The sequence below is a fragment of the Crocodylus siamensis genome, chromosome 1 (assembly GCF_052110815.1).
Source record: "Crocodylus siamensis isolate JL-2025a chromosome 1, ASM5211081v1, whole genome shotgun sequence".
Taxonomy (NCBI): domain Eukaryota; kingdom Metazoa; phylum Chordata; order Crocodylia; family Crocodylidae; genus Crocodylus; species Crocodylus siamensis.
The window spans coordinates 394,003,510-394,022,464 of record NC_143395.1 but is presented as its reverse complement, the minus strand read 5'-3'; the positions used below and the strand labels follow the sequence as shown (position 1 = coordinate 394,022,464).

At 45.8% G+C, this 18,955-nt stretch overlaps 1 protein-coding gene across 1 annotated transcript; it reads left to right on the top strand.

The window, feature by feature from the left end:
• Positions 1-11,441: 11,441 nt before the first annotated feature.
• On the top strand, positions 11,442-18,754 carry MMP7 (matrix metallopeptidase 7). Its single transcript, XM_090031763.1, has 6 exons — positions 11,442-11,582; positions 14,053-14,276; positions 14,359-14,507; positions 15,376-15,501; positions 17,812-17,973; positions 18,533-18,754. The coding sequence occupies exons 1-6, from the start codon at positions 11,475-11,477 to the stop codon at positions 18,553-18,555; spliced, it is 792 nt and encodes a 263-aa protein (XP_089887889.1). The 5' UTR covers positions 11,442-11,474; the 3' UTR covers positions 18,556-18,754.
• The last annotated feature ends 201 nt before the right edge of the window (positions 18,755-18,955 follow it).

Genomic DNA, 18,955 nt, shown 5'->3' with positions numbered 1-18,955 from the left:
GAGAATAACTCCTGGCTGGCTGGGCTGACCGGGCACAAATTGTGGGCAGTCACCATCCACACAAGCATTTGATCACAGTTAATTACTCTGCTGTAAAATAGTACCATCCCCAACAGTACTGTCTTCTGGTGGAGTTAATTAATTTACTGCACCTTAATACTGGCACACATGTGAACGGTGACACTTTACTGAGGAGTTCTTTCCTCAAGTCAGCAGTAAAGCACATGTGTAGATACACCCAGAGACTTAGTGGGAGCATCTACACATACGCTTGATCAAGGCTCAGTTTACTCAGAAATAAATTTATGCAAATTAAGCACTCCTGGGCAGGTATCTACACATGCAGAGACTAGGCAGCAGATTTGCTGTTCTAAGCACCAAACTTCCTGCAGCCCTGCAATGTGCCTCTGCTACCACCAGGGGGAGCTCCAGGCTCTGGCTGGAGCAGCCAGCAGCAGCAGCCCTCTTTAAAAGCCAGCCCTGCTCCCTGCTCCCTGGCCACACACTTCCCTGCCCAGAAGCAGCATGCAGAGCGCAGGGACGCACACAGCAGCTCTCTCCTTGCCTACTCTGCCTTCCCGCACTATGGCTGCTCCAGCCCCTTCCCATGGCAGTGATGACCAATGCCTTATGCTTCTGCTGGCTGCTATGCTGGCTCTGCTGGCCCACCATGCTGACCACTGGCTGGCCCATGGCCCTCTCACCCCACCTGACTCCCCCATGTGCAGTGACACCCTGCATGCCCACCGTGTGCTATCCCAAAGCTGCTGCTGCCACCACACAGCTGCTGCTGGCAGGGAAACCAATAAGGCACCAGCCTCCAGCCCTGCCGCCTCTGGGCCCGCTGGGCCAGCCAAGACTGGTGCCTGCTCATTGTCCAGCACACCTGGGATGATGAGCACTGGCTGCCAGCCTTCCACAGACCCAGGACACCTTTTGGGACCTCCTTGAACTCCAGCCCCACCTGGAGTGGCATCACACCACCATGTGCCCAGCTCTCCCCATGGACACCCAGCTGGCCCTTACCCTGCTGAAGCTGGCCACACCTGCCAGCCTGCAGTACATTGGCCACCTGTTTGGTGTGGGCATGGCTACCACTAGGGAGGCTGTTCTGGAGGTGTGTGGTGCCCTCCAGGATGTGCTGGGGCCCACTGTGCTCCATGTCCATGACCTCTTGCTGGTGGTGTCAGAGTATCATGCCCTGGGTGTCCCCCACATCCCCATCACCTGACTGCTCCATGGAGACCACCCTTATTACAGCTGGACAGGCTTTCACTCTGCACTTCACTTAGAGCTAGAGTGGAAATGAATTGAACAGACATTCTCTGTTCAGTGGGGTGGGGGGGGGCCTTGGTGCCTGCCTGCACTGGCCAAGGCCAGCAGGTGAGGGTGCTCTCATATGCCTCCCAGGGGGCTGCTGGAGCCAGTCCTACCCTCCCACCAGCTGGCAACTGTCAGCAGTGTCTGGAGAGCACAGGAAGGGGGGCCTGGGTCAGATCCATATGGCAGGTGAGCTCCCTTACCCCACCCCCCACCCCAGCCCCTTGACACCTGCAGCCACAAGCTGCAGCATAGGGCTGCCTGGCTGGCTTTTCACTGTGCTGGGAACAGAGGCCAGTGGGGAAAGGGCCCTCTTCTGATCCCCTGCTGCAAGGACTCTCCCCACAGCTTGCAGACTAGAGTCTTGGGGGGCAGGGGGGCAGGATGGGTTCACGTGGCAGGTGGGTGCACTGGTACCAGGCACCTCAGTTCCTGGTACAGTGAAAAGCCAGCATGGCAGCCTTGTGTTGCACCTTCTGGCTGCAGCTATCAAGAGGCTGGGAAAGAGGGAGGGATGGGGGAAGAGAGTCCCTCTCCCCCTGCTGCCAGGATCATAACACAGTCTCTGTGGGGGCCAGGCTGGGTCCTCATGGCAGGGAGTCTCCATTTAATAGAATCATAGAATCAGAAAATGAGGACCTGAGGAGTTCATCTCATCTATACCCCTGTTCAAGGCAGGACCATCGCCAACTAGATCACTCCAGCAAGGGCTTTGCCATGCTGGGCCTTAAAAACCTCCAAGGATGAAGACTCCACCACCTCTCTAGGTAACCTGTTCCAGTGCTTCACCACCCTCCTAGTGAGAAAGTTTTTCTAATATTCAACTTAAAACTCCCTTACTGCAACTTGGGATCATTGCACCTTGTTCTGTCATCTGTCACCACTGAGAATAGTCTAGCTCCATCCTCTTTGGAACAACCATTCAGGTAGTTTAAGGATTCTATCAAATCCTCTCTCAGTCTTCTCTTCTGCAAACTAAGTAAACTCAGTTCCCTTCAACCTCTCCTCATACACCATGTGCCCAGCCCCCAAACCATTTTCATTGCTCTCTGCAGGACTCTCCAACTCGTCCACATATTTTCTATATTGGAGGATTTAAAACTGGACACAGTACTCCAGATGTGGTCTTACCAGTACAGAATACAGCAGAATAATGACTTCCCTTGATCTGCTGGCAATGCTCATGTTAATGCAATAACAGTATGCTGTTAGCCTTCTTGGCAACAAGGGCACGCTGTTGATTCATATACATCTTATTGCCCACTGTTACTCCTAGGTCCTTTTTTGCCAAGCTTCTGCATAGCCAGTCAGTCCCCAGGCTGTACCTATGCATGAGATTCATCCATCCTAAATACAGGAATTTGCACTTGTCCTTGTTGAACCTCATGAGATTTCTTTTGGCCCAATCCTCCAATTTGTCTAGGTCACTCTGAATCCTAGCCCTACCCTCCAGTGTATCTAGTACACCCCCCACCATGGTTTCATCCACGAACTGGCTGAGGATGCACTCCATCCCATCATACAGACTGTTAATGAAGATATGGAATAAAACCATCCCAAGGACCAACCCCTGGGGCATTTAGCTTGATACCAGCTGCCAACTAGACATTGAGCAATTGACTACTACCTGTTGAGCCCGACAATCCAGCCAGCTTTCTGTCCATCTTACAGTAAATTCATCCAACCCATACCTTCCTCATCTTGCTTGAAAGAATGCTGTGGGAGACAGTATCAAAAGCTTTGCTAAAGTCAAGGTATGTTATGTCCACTGGTCTCCCCACATCCACAGAGCCAGTTATCTGATCATGGAAGGCAATTAAGTTGGTCAGGTATGACCTGCTCTTCGTGAATCCATGCTGATTGTTCCTAATCACCATCTTCTTCTCCAAGTGCTTAGAAATGGACTCTTTGAGGACCTTCTGCATGAATTTTCTGAGGACTGAGGTGAGGTTCTGGTTGGTAGTTCCCTGGATCCTCTTTTTTCCCTTTCTTAAAGATGGGCACTATATTTGCCCTTTCCCAATCTTCTGGGACCTCCCCTGATTGCCACAAGTTTTCAAAGATAAAGGCCAGCGGCTCTGCAATTACATCAGCTGACTCCCTCTGTACCCTCAGATGCATTGCATCCGGCCCCATGAACTTGTACATGTCCAGCTTTTCTAAATAGTCTATAATCTGTTATTTCACCACTGAGGGCTGCTCACCTTCTCCCCAAACTCTGCTGTCCAGTGCAGTAGTCTGGAAGCTGACCTTGCCTGTGAAGGCTGAGGCAAAAAAGGCATTGAGCACTTCAGCCTTTTCCACATCCTCTATCACTACCTTACCTCCCCCTTTCAATAATGGACCCATAGATTCCCTGATCTTTCTCTTGTTGCTGTCATACATGTAGAAACCCCTCTTGTTACCCTTCACATCCCTTGCTAGCTGCAAATCCAACTGCGCTTTGGTCTCCCTGATTGCATCCCTGCATGCCCGAGCAATACTTTTATATTCCTCCCTAGTTGTTTCTCCAAGCTTCCACTCCTTGTAAGCTTCCTTTTTGTGTTTAAGCTCACTGAAGAGTTCTCTGATAAGCCAAGCTGGTTGCTTGCCACATTTACTATTCTTCCTCTACATCAGAATGGTTTGTTCCTGTGGCTGCAGTAAGGTTTCTTTAAAATACAGCTAGGTCTCCTGCACTCTTTTCCACCTCAGACTGGCCTTCTAGGGCATCCTACCCATCAGTTCCCTGAGGGCTTCAAAGTCTGTTTTTCTGAAGTCCAGGGTCCATACTCTGCTGCTCTCCATCCTTCCTTTTGTCAGGATCCTGAACTCAGTCATCTCCTAGTTACTGCCGCCCAACTTGTCATCCACTTGTATATCCCAAACCAATTCTTCCCTGTTTGTGAGCAGTAGGTCAAGAAGAGCATGGCCCCTAGTTGGTTTCTCCAACACTTGTAACAGGAAGTTCTCTCCAACACTATCCAAAAACTTCCCAGATTGCCTGAGCACTACTGTATTGACTCCCAGGAGATGTCAGAGTGATTGAAGTGTCCCACGAGAACCAGGGCCTGTGATCTAGAAACTTCTGCTAGTTGTCTAAAGAAAGCCTCATTTACCTCATCCTCGTCATGTGGTGGCCTATAGCCAACACCCACCACAACATCACCCTTGTTGCTAACCTTGACCCAGAGACTTTCAACAGGCCTGTCTCCAGTCTCATACTGGAGCTTTGAACAATCATACAGCTCTCTCACATACAGCGCTACTCCTCCTTCTCTTCTCCCCTGCCTGTCCTTCCTGAACAGTTTGTACCCATCCATTACAGTGCTCCAGTCATGTGAGCTATCCCACTAAGTCTCTGTTATTCCAATCATGCCATAGTTCCATGACTCTGCAAGGATTTCCAGTTCTTCCTGCTTGTTTCTCAGGCTCTGTGCATTCATGTACAGACACCTGAGGTGACTAGCCAATTACTCTACTTTCTCAGGAAGAATGAGACCTCCCCTGTTGCTCCCTCCTGCTGCCGCTTCCTCCAGGTCCCCTGCTTCCCCACATACCTCATGGCTTTGTTTCCCCCCTGTGAACCTAGTTTAAAGCCCTCCTTACTAGGTTAGCAAACCTGTCTGCAAAGATGCTCTTGCCTCTCTTCACCAGGTGGATCCTGTCTCTTGCTAGCAATCCTTCTTCTTGGAACTACATCCCATAGTTGAAGAAGCTGAATCACCGCTGGTGACACCACCTGCACAGCCATGCATTGATCTGCAGGATCGCTCCTGCCAAGGCCCTTCCCCTTGACCAGAAGGATAAGGACAACACCACTTGTGTCCCCATCCCCTTCACCCTTGCACCCAGAGCACTATAGTCACTCTCAATCTGCTCAGGGTCACCCCTGGCAGTATCACTGCTGCCTAAATGGATGAGCAGCACGGGTTAGTAATCAGAAGGTTGGACAAGTCTCACCAAATGACATCTTGAATCTGGGCTCCAGGCAAGCAACACACCTCCCAGGACAACAGGTCATGCCAGCAGCTGGATGCCTCCATCCTGCACAGAAGGGAGTCTCCAACCATCACCACCCATCACTTCTTCTTTGTGGCAGTGGTCTTAATCCTCCCCACCTTGGGGATTCCTGGCCTGGCCTCTTTCACCAATGGAATGCACTCCTCCTCTGTTGCCAGTGCTCCATATCTTTTCTCCAGGCAAACCACTGCACATGAGGATGATCACTGATTGGTGGAGAGGGGCAGGCCACCTGACAGGCAGTGGTGAGGGGCAGGGGCAGTCATCTTGTCTGCTCACCTTCATGTCAGCAGCTCCTTTTGTGCCAGGCTGTGCAGCTGGAAGGACTTCTGGCTTGCACTGGGGAGCCAGCATTTTATTTCTAATAAGTTTTCTGGGTGGTGGGTTTGGGTTTTTTTCCTGTGGATATCGCAGAGATCACCTGATTTTGCAATTTCTGTGAAATCCACTCAGTCATGATTTAAGTAGGTCCCTAGGTAACCACAAATAAAAGAAGTGATGCTCAAGAGGTATGGAACTGTGTCTGTATAGGTGACACATGGGGCATGTGGGGGCACATGTCCCCCCAGATTTTTGCACCAACAATGGGGCACAGGGCACAGAGCTGCAGTCTGGCCAGAGTCAGGGCCTGGCAGCAATGGAAGTGGCAGTGGTGGTGGCAGTGGAAGCAGTGCAATTTCTGCACCAATGATGGGGCACGGGGCTGCAGCCAGCTGGACCCAACATCTGCAAGAAGCAGGATTACAGTGCAGAGTTGTGTTCCCCCACTGTCAGCACCTGTGGGTCACCTATGTGTGGCTGCAAGGTGGGTGGCAGTTCGCTCAGTACAAACATAGTATAAGTGTCCAGATGTTAGGGCAAATTCTGCTTGGTTGTCATTAGCTTTAATACATTGCAAATGTTTAAAAATAAAATGTTGATAAACAACTTTTCTTGCAAACTTAATCAGCAGAGATATTTTAATAATGTCCTGAGTTAGAAAGAACATTCAAAAAGCTCAGCAAAATGCATCAAATGTTTTGCAAGAAACCAAAACAGCTTTCTTTGGTAACGGCAGAGATAGGGTGTTACCCAATTCATGAGTTTCATAGTTTCATAGTTAGTAGGGTCAGAAGGGACTTGAGCAGATCATCAAATCTGAGCCCCTGCCATGGCAGGAAAGAGTACTGGGGTCAAATGACCGCAGCAAGTTGATTGTCAAGTCTCGTCTTAAAGAGCCCCAGGGTAGGAGCCTGCACCACTTTGCTTGGAAGTTGGTTCCAGATCCTAGCTGCCCTGACAGTAAAGTAGCGCCTCCCGATGTCTAATCTGAATTTACCCTCTGCCAGTTTGTGACCGTTATTTCTAGTCACTCCTGGCACTGCTCGGGGAAACAGGGACTCCCCCACTGCCTGCTGGTCCCCTCTGACTAGTTTGTAACAGGCCACTAGATCCCCCCTCAGCCTTCTCTTGTGGAGACTGAACAGGTTCAGGTCCCATAGCCTTTCCTTGTAAGGCCTGCCCTACTGCCCCCTGATCATGCGAGTGGCCCTCCTCTGGACCCTCTCCATGTTGTCCACATCCCTCTTGAAGTGCGGTGCCCAGAACTGTACACAGTACTCCAGCTGTGGCCTAGCCTAAGGATTTGGTGACTTGGTCATAGAAGACCACCAGATTGATCTGACAGGACCTGCCCCTAATGAACCCATGTTGGTTGCCCCTAAGCATAATCTCCCCTGCTGGCCCTTCATGGACATGTTCCAGGATAGTTCTCTCAAACAGCTTACCCAGGATCGAGGTAAGACTAACTGGCCTGTAGTTTCCTGGGTCCTCCTTCCTCCCTTTTTTGAAGATGGGAACAACACTGGCCCTCTTCCAGTCCTCTGGCACCTCACCAGAGCACCACGAGTGCTCATACAGCCATGCCAGGGCTCCCGTACTGACCTCAGCTAATTCCCTCAGCACAGTGGGGTGGAGATCATATGGACCAGCTGATTTAAATACATCCAGTCCCTCCAGAAGTTCCCTGACTAGATCCTCCCTGACCCATGGCCTAGGTGCGCCTCCCCTGGGGCCTGAGGGGGTCCTGGTGGGGGGGCTGATCCGGTCCCTGCTCAGGAAAATGGAGGCAAAGAAGTTGTTAAATAGGTTAGCTTTGTCATCTGGTGTGACGACCAAATTTCCTAGCGTGTCTTGCAGGGGCCCCACATTACCCAGTACCTTCTTTTTGCCCCCTTTGTATTTAAAAAAGGACTTCTTGTTGTCCTTGATCTGGGAAGCTAGTCCCAGTTCCATCTCCACCTTGGCCTTCCTGACTGCCCCCCTGAATCCTTGAGCAACCACAGTATAACCCCTCCCTTCCATTGGGTGTGTGCCTCCCTTTTAGCTAGAAAACATTCCCAGATGTTTTTGTGAGCCATGGGGGCTTTTGCGCCCTCCTGCTCCCTTTGATCCGTGTTGGGATTATCTCCCTTTGGGCTCAGAGGATCGTCTCCTTAAGAAGCAGCCACTCTTCTTGGACACCTGGCTCCCCTCCCCTCCGGGACCTCAGTGCTTCCCTGACTATTCTCCTTAGCTGATTGAAGTCTGCCCTCCTGAAATCTAGGGCAGCTGCCTTGGTGTAGGCCTTTGCCACCTTGTGCTGGATGGTGAATTCCAGCAGCCGATGATCACTGTCGCCCAGGCGGCTGAGCACCCGCAGCCCTCTCACCAGGTCGTTACCCGTGGCCAGTACCAGGTCCAACAAGATGTCTCCCCTGGTGGGGCTGTGCACCTCCTGGGTTAAATGGAGGTCCTGCATTTGGGCTAGGAACCTACATGAGTGGTCAGACCTGGCTGACTGCTCTTCTCAGCAGATGTCTGGAAAGTTCAGGTCACCCATGATGACCATGTCCTTTGACCTAACTATCTTGGTGAGCTGACTTAAAAATTCCTGATCTAGCTTTTCCCCTTGGTTGGGTGGTCTGTAGTAGACCCCCACTGTTAAGTCTCTTTCCCCTCGACTTCCTTGTATTTTAACCCAGAGCACTTCTGTGTGCCCTTCCTCTGACTCTGTGCTACCTGATGAGGATGTGTATTCCTCCTTAATGTAGAGCGCTACACCCCTGCTTTTCCTCCCTGTCCTGTCCCTCCTGTAAAGCCTATAGTCCTTGATATTCAACGCCCATTCAGAGGAAATCATTCTCATGATTTTATGACTATTTTTGGTAATTTCTTTTCCATGGCATTGTAAACACATTTGAACCACTTGAGTTTCCCACAGAAGGACAAGTTCAACAGTTTCTGAAAAAAAGTTGGATCCCAAGCCAACCCCCATTTCAAACCATAGTGACCAATGAGTATTCAACAATGAATCACTCAATTCTACTTCACTTTTTTATCCCACTGAATATTAATAGTACTGCAAGAATAAGAAATGAAGTGTTCATATCACAGACAAAGAGTTCCTATTTTTAGATATGCTCTTTTGCCCAGACCAGAAAGTTCCTTGTGTCAGTAAATGTAACTATTTGATAGGCGCTTGTATAAATGTTTCTATTCACAGAAACTACTCACCTAAGTAATGATTCAAAATGTGAATCTTTTATGTATAATTTTTTATGTATACTTTTACAGTACTATGTATATTTATAATGTTTGTTTGAGTGAAATCACTATTCTAATATTATAACAGCCTTAGTTTGTCTGTCTCTAATGCTTTATTCATGCTCTGATTGGCTGACAAACAGCCAATCTGAGCGTGAACAAGCATTCCAACAGGAGCTGGCGGTCAGTGGAGTGCTGCCATGATGGTGGGGACACAGGGGACAGAGGGGAGGAAGAGGCACTGGCCTTGCCCTCCCCCCCACTCCTTGGAGGCAGGGGCAATGGAGTCAATGTGACAGGGGGGCTGGCCTCATCCCCCCCTGCCCTGCTCCCTGCAGGTGGCAAGGATGGAGGGGTGGCAGGGCAAGGCCATCAGAGCTTGTAGGTGATGGCAGTGGCAGCTTAGGGCGGGGTGGGGTTGGGACACCACGGGTGGGGGGGCAGGCCATGGCTCTGGCCTCAGCCCACCCCTCCCCACTTCCATCATCACTACTTTCAGGGACAACATTGCAGTGGTGGGGGGAGGAGTGGGCCCAATGTGTGTTGGGAGAATAGCGGGCACACTACAGTGGTGGGAGGGGAAGGGTGGGCCCAGGCTCCAGGTGGTGGGGGGAGGAGGACCCCTTGGGCCTGGACCCACTCCTCTCCCACTCCCCCTCCTCCACCCATCAGCTCCGAGCCCACTCCTCCTGTTCCTCTTGTTCCCCCAACACTACCAGGTTGGCCCCAGGCCCACTGCTGCCCCTGCCACAGTGGGCCAGCTTCTCCCCACTCTTGGGCCTAGTCCTCCCCAATGTTGGGCCTGTGTGGCAGGCCAGTAGTGGGTGCTTCTGTACTGAGCCACCCATCTCAGTGTGTAGTGCCTCCCTGGGGGTGCCTCATGTCTGCTCAACCCCCTTCCTGGAGCACACCTGCTAGCCTGGGTGTAGGGCTGCCACCACCCAGGGTCTGGTCAGATCCTGGCTCTGTGTCCCCTGGGCAGTCCTTAACTTACATAACCCATGTGACCTCATTTACCAGTCCAATGGAGGCTAGCACCTGTTGGCTGCCAGCAAACCAATTTGAAATGTATCACTGGTTGCTGGGTAGACTGGCAGAGTCTCTAGCCCCCTCCCAATCAGGTTGACATTGCTTAACAATAGGGAGCATAAGCCCCTCACCCAGGTATGTGATGCCAGTCATGTAGACAGAGTGAGCAGGTTTCCCCCTTCCTCAGGAATATATCTAACTCAGGTTATCTAAAGAGATAGGGTAGGGTGTGCCCTCTGGAAGGCCCATACTAACCAAATTGTCACAGAGCAGAGTTTTGGGTTGGCACTGGTTTTCCACATCAGTAGAAAGCCAGATACCTTGAAAAACTGTTCCAGAGAGAGCTGCATAATTCAGCTGTATTGGGGCACCACTCAATACCCAATGAAGTCAAGGAGAGTCTTTCTATTAATATCAGTATGAGTTGCATCAGACTCTATATTCCTTTTCCTTCATTTCATGCAGATGATCATTCCTAATGAGAAACACAGTGGAACTATATCACTAGCTAGAGCACGAGATACTGCTCCTAATCTGGAGGAAGGGGACAGATGGTTCTTGCTAGCTAAAGAACCATCTATCCTCTTCCACCAGATTAGGAGTACCATTATAAAACTGTGCCTCCAAAAAGAGACTAGGAGCCAAAATTTGACCCGATACAGACACTGGAACAAAAATTAATTCTTTTTAGTGGACTTCCATGGAATTTGATGAGACTAGACACTGGCTTAGGACCCCAGAGATATGGTTTATGCCAGATTTTGCTCTCATTGCTCATTGAGATCTAGAAGGTTGTACCAATATAAATGAAGATAGAATATAGCTTCTTAGTCTTTCAGAAAAACTCCTGAGTTCCCACTGTATTTGTGGTAAAAGGCATCAAGATTTACCATACTCTCCTATTTCTACATAGAGAATGGATCCAGATTCTCATTTCAGGTAAATCTGAAAAAATCTTACTGACTAGAACAGATTTACACTGGAGTTTTGGTAGCTTAGCATGACTGACATTGGAACTTGGACCTGAAAACTGAAAAGAGATGTTTGTAGGTAAAATGAAGCGTAGCTGGTTTCAGTTGCACAGTACTAACGTTCCACTAATCACGTCCTTTGTCTCAATCAGTACAAGTAACCTATCTGCCAAACAGCTGTTGAAATGTGTCTTGACAGCAACAGGGGACTTTGGGGAAGCTGAAATAAGCTGAGATTGTACACTAACTGAATTAATTGACCAAGGTTGAGAAAGCTAACTTCCCTGTGTCCCTGTGGTTTTAGTACCTGCATAGCATGAAAGGAGAGAGATCCAAAGTTGGTTCCTTGCTGTGTTGATATGACCTCACCTGAAGTGTCAACAGAAAGACTTGGTTAACATTTCTTTATTAACATTTCAGAATAATGACACTATAACAGTATTACAATATTTAGCAAACCTACATATGAGTCATGTAGATGATTACCACATGCAGCAATAAGGGCCTATATAAGCACTACAGCAGAGATCATTAGATAAGAACAGCCAAAGAATTTCTTTGTTAGCAAAGATACTTTGGTAACACACTATGAAATTCATTTTACTCTGCACTGTACTTTTTCTACTTAGCAGCCTTGGTCTTCCAATACCACTTAAACCAGCACCATGGGGTTCCAGAGCCTTATCACAGATGAAGGTATGTTATAAATAGGGCGGAGTAGTGCACTCTGAATATCCTAATATTTTACTTTCAGTCTACATCCTAATCATTATTCCTTTTCAGAAAATGTATGGCTTCATTTTATTTTCATTTGTATAGGACTTTAAATATTCCAGGTTTGTTTCAGAAAATTGGTAGATATAGGGTAAATTTTTCAAAAGTAGCTGAAATAAGATTTTCAAAAGAGATACAGGCCTGCATTTCTGTTATGCACAAGAAGAAAGAAGATAATTCTTTTAGTGGGACTTTAAAAAGCATGTACTATAAGAACAATTTCAAATAATCCAGTACATGGGGTCTCTAAAAACAATGGGCCAAATTCATCCATAAAGTAATTTAAATGATTTTAGGGAAGGCTTCTGTCCAATACAGTTCTATAATATTTCAATAAGATTAAAATAGTATTTTAATAACAACAGGCTGAACTCATCTAGTCATAGCTGTACCCAAGTGTCACAGTTCTGTAAGGAGGAGTAAATCTTTGTAGGTATCATATTGGTTTAGAAGTCTTTAGAATCCAATGTCCAACAAAGTCCTGTAAACAGGAGAACCACTTGCACAGGTGGTGCCTAGCTATTACTGGATAGATAGATAGATAGATAGATAGATATGCGTATATTATGGAGAATGGCAGGTTATTTCATAGCACTTGGTGAAATAAGAATTAGCAATAAAGATACATTATAATTATTCATGAGTTAGACATTTATGACAAATATTATAAAACTTTTAATTTTACCTATATCAGCTTTATTTGGTATAAAACAAACATCAAAAATATACTTAATTAATAAACACACCATTCCCTTGAACTCTCTCCTGCTACGTCCTATTACTACACCTGTTGTCAAACTAATGCTGCTTTGCATTTGCGGCATCTCAAAATTCTCTGTAGAGTCCATAAATCCAAGGCCAAGATTATAAAGTCCTTCTATTTTTTTAAAATAAAATATAGCTTCTTTATATGTTACTAACAGTCTATAATTTATTCACTGGGAATATATTGGCAAATGACATCTTCTATTTATTTATTAAGCATCATAAGAGTAATTTATTATGTGCAAACTATACATTTCCAGTTCTAAGAAATACAGATAGATGCCTGGTTTATTAATGCTCTTTTATATTGCTCTGGTAAAGCAAAAGGATATCAGGTTAGGTATAAACTTCTGTTAATTTTAATGCTGGATTATTATAAAGGGTCTTTAGTGTGAAAAAAGAATCAGGTTCCTAAAACTCTACAAGTAATAATGTATTCATTACCTATATATCTCATACAAGGAAGCAGAATAGAATCCCAAAATTTACTAATCTAAAATAAGATTAAAACAGTAGACACAAGCATAAGTGATTTTATGGATTAAAAAAGCTGAAATTAATACATACATATATATTATTTGGATTCACTTGATGTTTGTTTTCCTATAAAATGGAGGTATCTACATGTGATGCTATGTCACTGTAGCATCCATGGGCAAAATCAGTGATGCCGCAGCTACGTTACCATAGCAATATGCTCCTTCATTACAGGGCATTGCTACAGTGACAGAGCAGCTAAAAATAACCATGCAGGCTGGCATGGTTTAGTACGGGCTATTATTGTGCTGTCATTTAGTACTTTCAGAAGGAAGTACTAAATGATGGTGCAGTAACAATGGTGCTGTACAGCCACATGTAGATGTGTCCAGTGGAAAAAAAAAATCTGTCTTGAAGCAAAAGCAATGTTTCATTAACAAAAAGAAATATTTTGATTTCGAGGAGAGGGCCCTTTATAAAATTAAATGTAGGTAAAATGTGATATAAAATACTATTTAGAAACTAATATTCAAAATATTTTATCTTGGAAATATTAAATATTAATTTTAGCTTGTATTTTCCCCAAATAAAATGTTTTGCAGAAATATTTCAGTCCTTCATCTGTTAAACATATAATTATCAAAATAAAATGTAAGTGAATATTTTAACACTAAGCTGATTTCAGAATATTTTAATTTCTTCCTCTACATCTTTATTTTGTTATTAGAAAAGTACTATCTATGAAATCACTTCCTCTTTTAGGATATTTAGCTGTTGGTTTGTATGCCAACCGAAAAAAATATATGTGGTAAGAGTATCTTTTATATTTGGATGTCGTTTCCTGGAGTGCATCATTTTTTGGCGAGCGCATCTACAAGTTAGTTCTTTTTCTAGTACTTTAATCAAATGGTCTCAATTTATTTTCCATGCATATTCTTTACCATTTTAAAACTTGATTCTGCAAAGTGCTGGCCCACGGAAACCCATATCACAAATAAGAGTTGAGAGGAATGAGCACCACTTGAAATGAGTCCTATACTTGTCCTACACTCTTCATGTGTAACTATCACCCAAAAGCACAACTTCAGTATGTGGCATATACAATGTAATGTAGGTGCATACAAATGTTTCTTTTCTCTTTTTTTCCTAGAATTATCTTGACAGGTTCTTCCCACCCTCTAATAAAGTAGGAGACCAGACTTTAGAAGAGAGAATTAAAACAATGCAAAGATTTTTCCATCTGACTGTAACAGGAAAATTAAATTCAGAAACAGAAGAAATGATGAAACAGCCAAGATGTGGTGTCCCGGATGTAATGGATTACACAACATTTCCTGGAAGACCAAAATGGAGGAAGACATATTTAACTTACAGGTTTGTTCTATTTCAGCATTTTTTAAAATTATTCTTTCCATACCTTAAATAACAATATTTTGTTTCTTTGTTTTACCTATAGGTTTATCAATTATACACCTGATCTCCCCCGTTCTGTAGTGAATGAAATAATTAAAAAGGCTTTTAAGGTTTGGAGTGATGTAACTCCATTGAAGTTCCAACAAGTTTTCTCAGGAAAGGCAGATATCCTGATTCGTTTTGCAAGATATGGTGAGGCTGCCTCTGGTTTTCTATAAATTTGATTAAATATGGTTTACCTAATGTTTGCAAGAACAATCTAGTTAGACTATAACTCTTCTTCAATCTAAGTGGTTTTGGAAAGGTTTGTCTAAAATTTTCTAGTTACTTCTGAGACCATGCACTGAAGAAGGCAAATATTCTGTGGGGGTTAAAAAAAAAAGTGATCATATAAATGAAAATATTATAATAAAACACAAGGGGCACATCTACAAGAGACACTTAATGGTGAATTAGCATAGTTTACTGTGAAGTAAGCATGTGCACAGTAAATCTCCCTAATCCCGAATAAATTTGCTACCTGCAAATGCAAGTAGCAAATTTACTCAGCGTTATTAATGGTGCTGTAGTGCTTGTGTAGATGCCTGGCCGGGAGTTAAATCTGCTACCGGTTAGCTGTCCACCAGAAGGCAGGAGATAGCTCCTTGTCCCCAGGAGCTGCCTAGTGCCAGGGTAGGCTCCGCTACATAAGCTTGGGGTGGGGACTATGTCTCCCTGACCTGGCAGCAGGGAGCTCTAAGCCTCCTGCTTCCAGATCACAATGGTGGAGCAGGGGCTGGGAGATCCTTATCTCCCAGCCCCTGCTCCACCATCATGAACAGGGAGTGAGCGGCTAGGAGACCCTTATCTCCCAGCATTGGTCCGCCACGATGGGGCTGCTGCTGGGAGATGCTTATCTCCCAGCCTGAGCCCCGCAGTTGTGGAGCTCAGGCTGAAAGACCCTTATCTCTCAGCCCAGCTCAGTTTAATAAAAGAAAACACTAAAATTCAAGGTGTGGAATTTACTGTTTAAAATGCAGCACTTTAACAACTGATTATTTTTGCTTGTCTCCAAATGTAGCTCATGGTGATTCCAGTCCCTTTGATGGAACTGGTGGAATACTAGCTCATGCCTTTGCACCTGGACTGGGGATAGGAGGAGATGCTCACTTTGATGAGGATGAGCGATGGTCAGAATATAATAGAGGTAAAATCACAAGATTCTTAATGAAAGACCTAGGAATACTTCCCACAACTGTGCCTGCATTTTCATAGGACTCTAGAAAAGTGGAAGGGAGCTTTGAAGGGCTTCTAGTTCAACCTCTGGCTAGAGGCAGGGTCATCCCTATCCAAGTCACCTTATACAACTCTATTGTCTAACTTATTGGTAAAACTACACAATCAACTTTACCACAACCACAAAGCATACCACCCTAAACTGCCACAGGTAAACCAGGGGGACCATAGGGGTCAATGTCCTGCTGGTGCAAGGTTATTAAAATATACTTAAGAGATCCAAGTAAGTGGGCCATGCCCCCCATCATGGAGGTGTATGTTTCTGTAATTGGAATATGCACATGTATCTCTACCTACCTACCTTAGCAGGCATACCATGCCTGGGTTTCAAGAAGCTCAAAGCACTTTTCAAAGGTATGGTAGGGCACTGTTGGTGCCTGCCACTTTAAGGGCTGAGCCAAACAGCCAGCAGGTGCTTGATTACAACAGCCATTTTAGAACTCTGGCTGCCCATATAAACAGAGCAGTTCGCTGCTGGCAGACCAGGCAGAAACATTGCATGGATGTGAGGCTGTATGCAACATCCTGAAGGTAAGGGCAGGAGCTTAAGGGGCTGGTTTGGAGACTCCTGGTCCTGGACATGACCTAAAACTGTACCCTGCCAGGGATGGGTCACCTGGTGGGGCACCTAGTGGTGTAGGAGCCCCCAGGAAATACCAGGCCAGTTACCACCCTGGTGAAAGGCAGGTTGGGGTACCTTAATAACCCCAGTTCCCACAACCAGGTGGGTTACTCCATAGTACAGCCAAGAAAGCAGACCCAGGTTAGAAACTGGGCTAGAGGCTCAGAAGCCTGACTTGAAACACCCTTAACTGGTCAATGCTGGGGCCAGGACCAGAAGGGTCAAAAAGGCCAGGGGTCCACTGTGAGGGACACCCAGAGCTAAGGGCCTGGGGTTCTGACCAGCCTTGGAGGTGAGGCCAGGGCCTGTGTGGCCAAAGGTCCTTGAGGGGCCATGTCAGAGAGGGGGAAGAACTCAGGGAGCCAGGTAGAACAGAATGAGGGCAGAGTGGGCTGCCTGATTGGAGGGATCCAGCTGGGGTCTGGACTGGAGGATTCTGGGGCCCAGTGTGGGGCTGTTGATGTTAAGAACTGTGGATGCCACATGTGAGGTTTGGGCTGAGGTATAGGGGAGTAACAGAACTGCAGATAGTGCCTCCTGGCATTGAGGCAAGAATGGGCAGTCTCCTGCCTAATTAACAAAATAATTATGTATTATCAAGGCATGGCAGATGGGGAGGTGGATGGTTGGCCCAGAAACAGGTGGGTGGGCCAATGACAGACTGGCCCTGAGGAACCTTTTGTAACAGGGGGCTAAGCAAGTAATCTTGTTTTCATTTTGTAGAAGAGATCCAGAAAGTTTTTGAGTAGTTCACCCATAGACAAAAGGAGTGTGTCCAGATTAGTGCACATGTTCAGGGGTCTGCATTTTCCATGGCACAAATAGTAGTGACACATACTTGGGCCACTGCTTTTTATCCCTGGGGGTGCATGCGTACGCACTCACTCACTCACTCCAGTGTGCAGCAAATTGACTCAGGTGAGGTAGGGAAGGCTGAGGCCAGCATCTGGCCTCAGCAGTCTTACTGACCTCCTGGGGCAGCAGCATCACTGACCTGGCCACATGGAGCCTGGCCAGCAGCCAGAGCATGGTTCTGGTCAGCCTGGCTCTGTTTTTGGCAGTACATGCTACTGCCCCATGCGCCGTGCAGCTTTTATTAGTGGTGTGAGTGTGTGTGTGGTGTTTAGTTTTGTTGGTTTTTTTTTTTTTTTTTTTTTTTTTGACACTAGGATCTCCTGGTGTCAAACTTTGGCACCATGCTGCAAATTAGCAGTGCAGCAAACAACTGCATGTGTGCTGCATGCAGTTTGCGACACCTTGGACAGCTCTAAGGTGCTGCAAACTGTACATGCTAGTTCATCTGGACATGCCCAAGGGGAGCAGGCTGGGGATAAACTTCTTGTGGCCTAACTTCTATGTCTGGGCTCTGCAATATTCTTACTAAAATAAGTCGACAAAATAAATAGGAGAATTTACTAAAAATTAAGTGAAAGTGAAAGAAAAGTTAAATTAAACAAGCGTGAAATTCCACAGGACTTTATCCTAGTGGTAAGAAGGATGCAAATTCATCCTGCCTGTGATGTTTAGTTTGGTTATATGCTGAAAATAATCTATCATGTGTTTTAACATTTTTTTTTTTTCTTTTTCTTTATATTGCAGGAGTGAATTTGTTCCTTGTTGCTGCTCATGAGTTTGGTCATTCTTTGGGACTGGGTCATACAAATGTTCGGGGTGCTCTGATGTACCCTATATACTACTTTATAAACCCAGAAGCCTTCAGACTTTCATATGATGACAGACGAGGAATTCAGAGTTTATATGGTAATGTCAATGTGATGTTAATATCGATACAAAAACATTCCTCACGGAAGAAACAGATGTTTGCCATTCTTAAGGAAAGTAATACTCTCCTTAGTAAGCTGACCCACTGATTTCAGTAGCCTTTTCTCATAAGTTACTAACCCCCACTGCAACCGAACAGTGACAGACTTGGAGACCAGAGGTTTAGGCAGACTGGACTTTCAGCATACTTGCACACTGTGATATACTAAGGACCAAACTCTGTTAACCTTGTATTGCGCTGTACCTTCTTCTGCAAACACTATATGGAAATCAGTAGAATTACCAAATAAATAAAATACTGCTCAATATAGAGATGGCAGATGCTAGCCTATTGAAATCAATGGGACTGTTCATAGAAAAAAGTACTATTTAATGCATGCAAGCAGCAGCAGGACTAACTCTGAAACAGAAAATCTGGCCTACAGCCTTACATGGGGGGCCATTACCTTGCCTGAGGCACTTCAAAACAGAAAGATCAATAACAATGCAGGTTTCTCTGAATTTTGTCTCTTAATATTTCCATATTTCTATCCTACAGGACCCAAACGTGACAATTTTTAAAGAGCCATCAGGTCTTTGAAAGAATGAACAAGTCAGACGCTGGAGATAGCATTGTACCTGAAAAGTTTTGTTTCATGTTTTTGGTGAATTAGAATGGCAAAAACGCTGACTTTTAGATTCTGCTCGTGCATTTTTACGAAGATTTATAATCCATTTAAATTTGATACAATAAGTTTAGAAAATAAAAACATAGTGTCAATCCTGCATTCCTTTGTGAGCTAAATTCTCTGTGTTGCATTCAGTGGTAGGTTAAGTGACTCCTGGTGATGGTGTGGACTGGCCAGGCCATGGTGAGGAAGGAGTTAAAAATAGCTGTTAGGATGGGCTGGGTTGGACCTGCCCTGGCATGCTTGTAGCCAATGCCATGCTTCCAGATTGGTATAAAAGGGGAACATGGGGG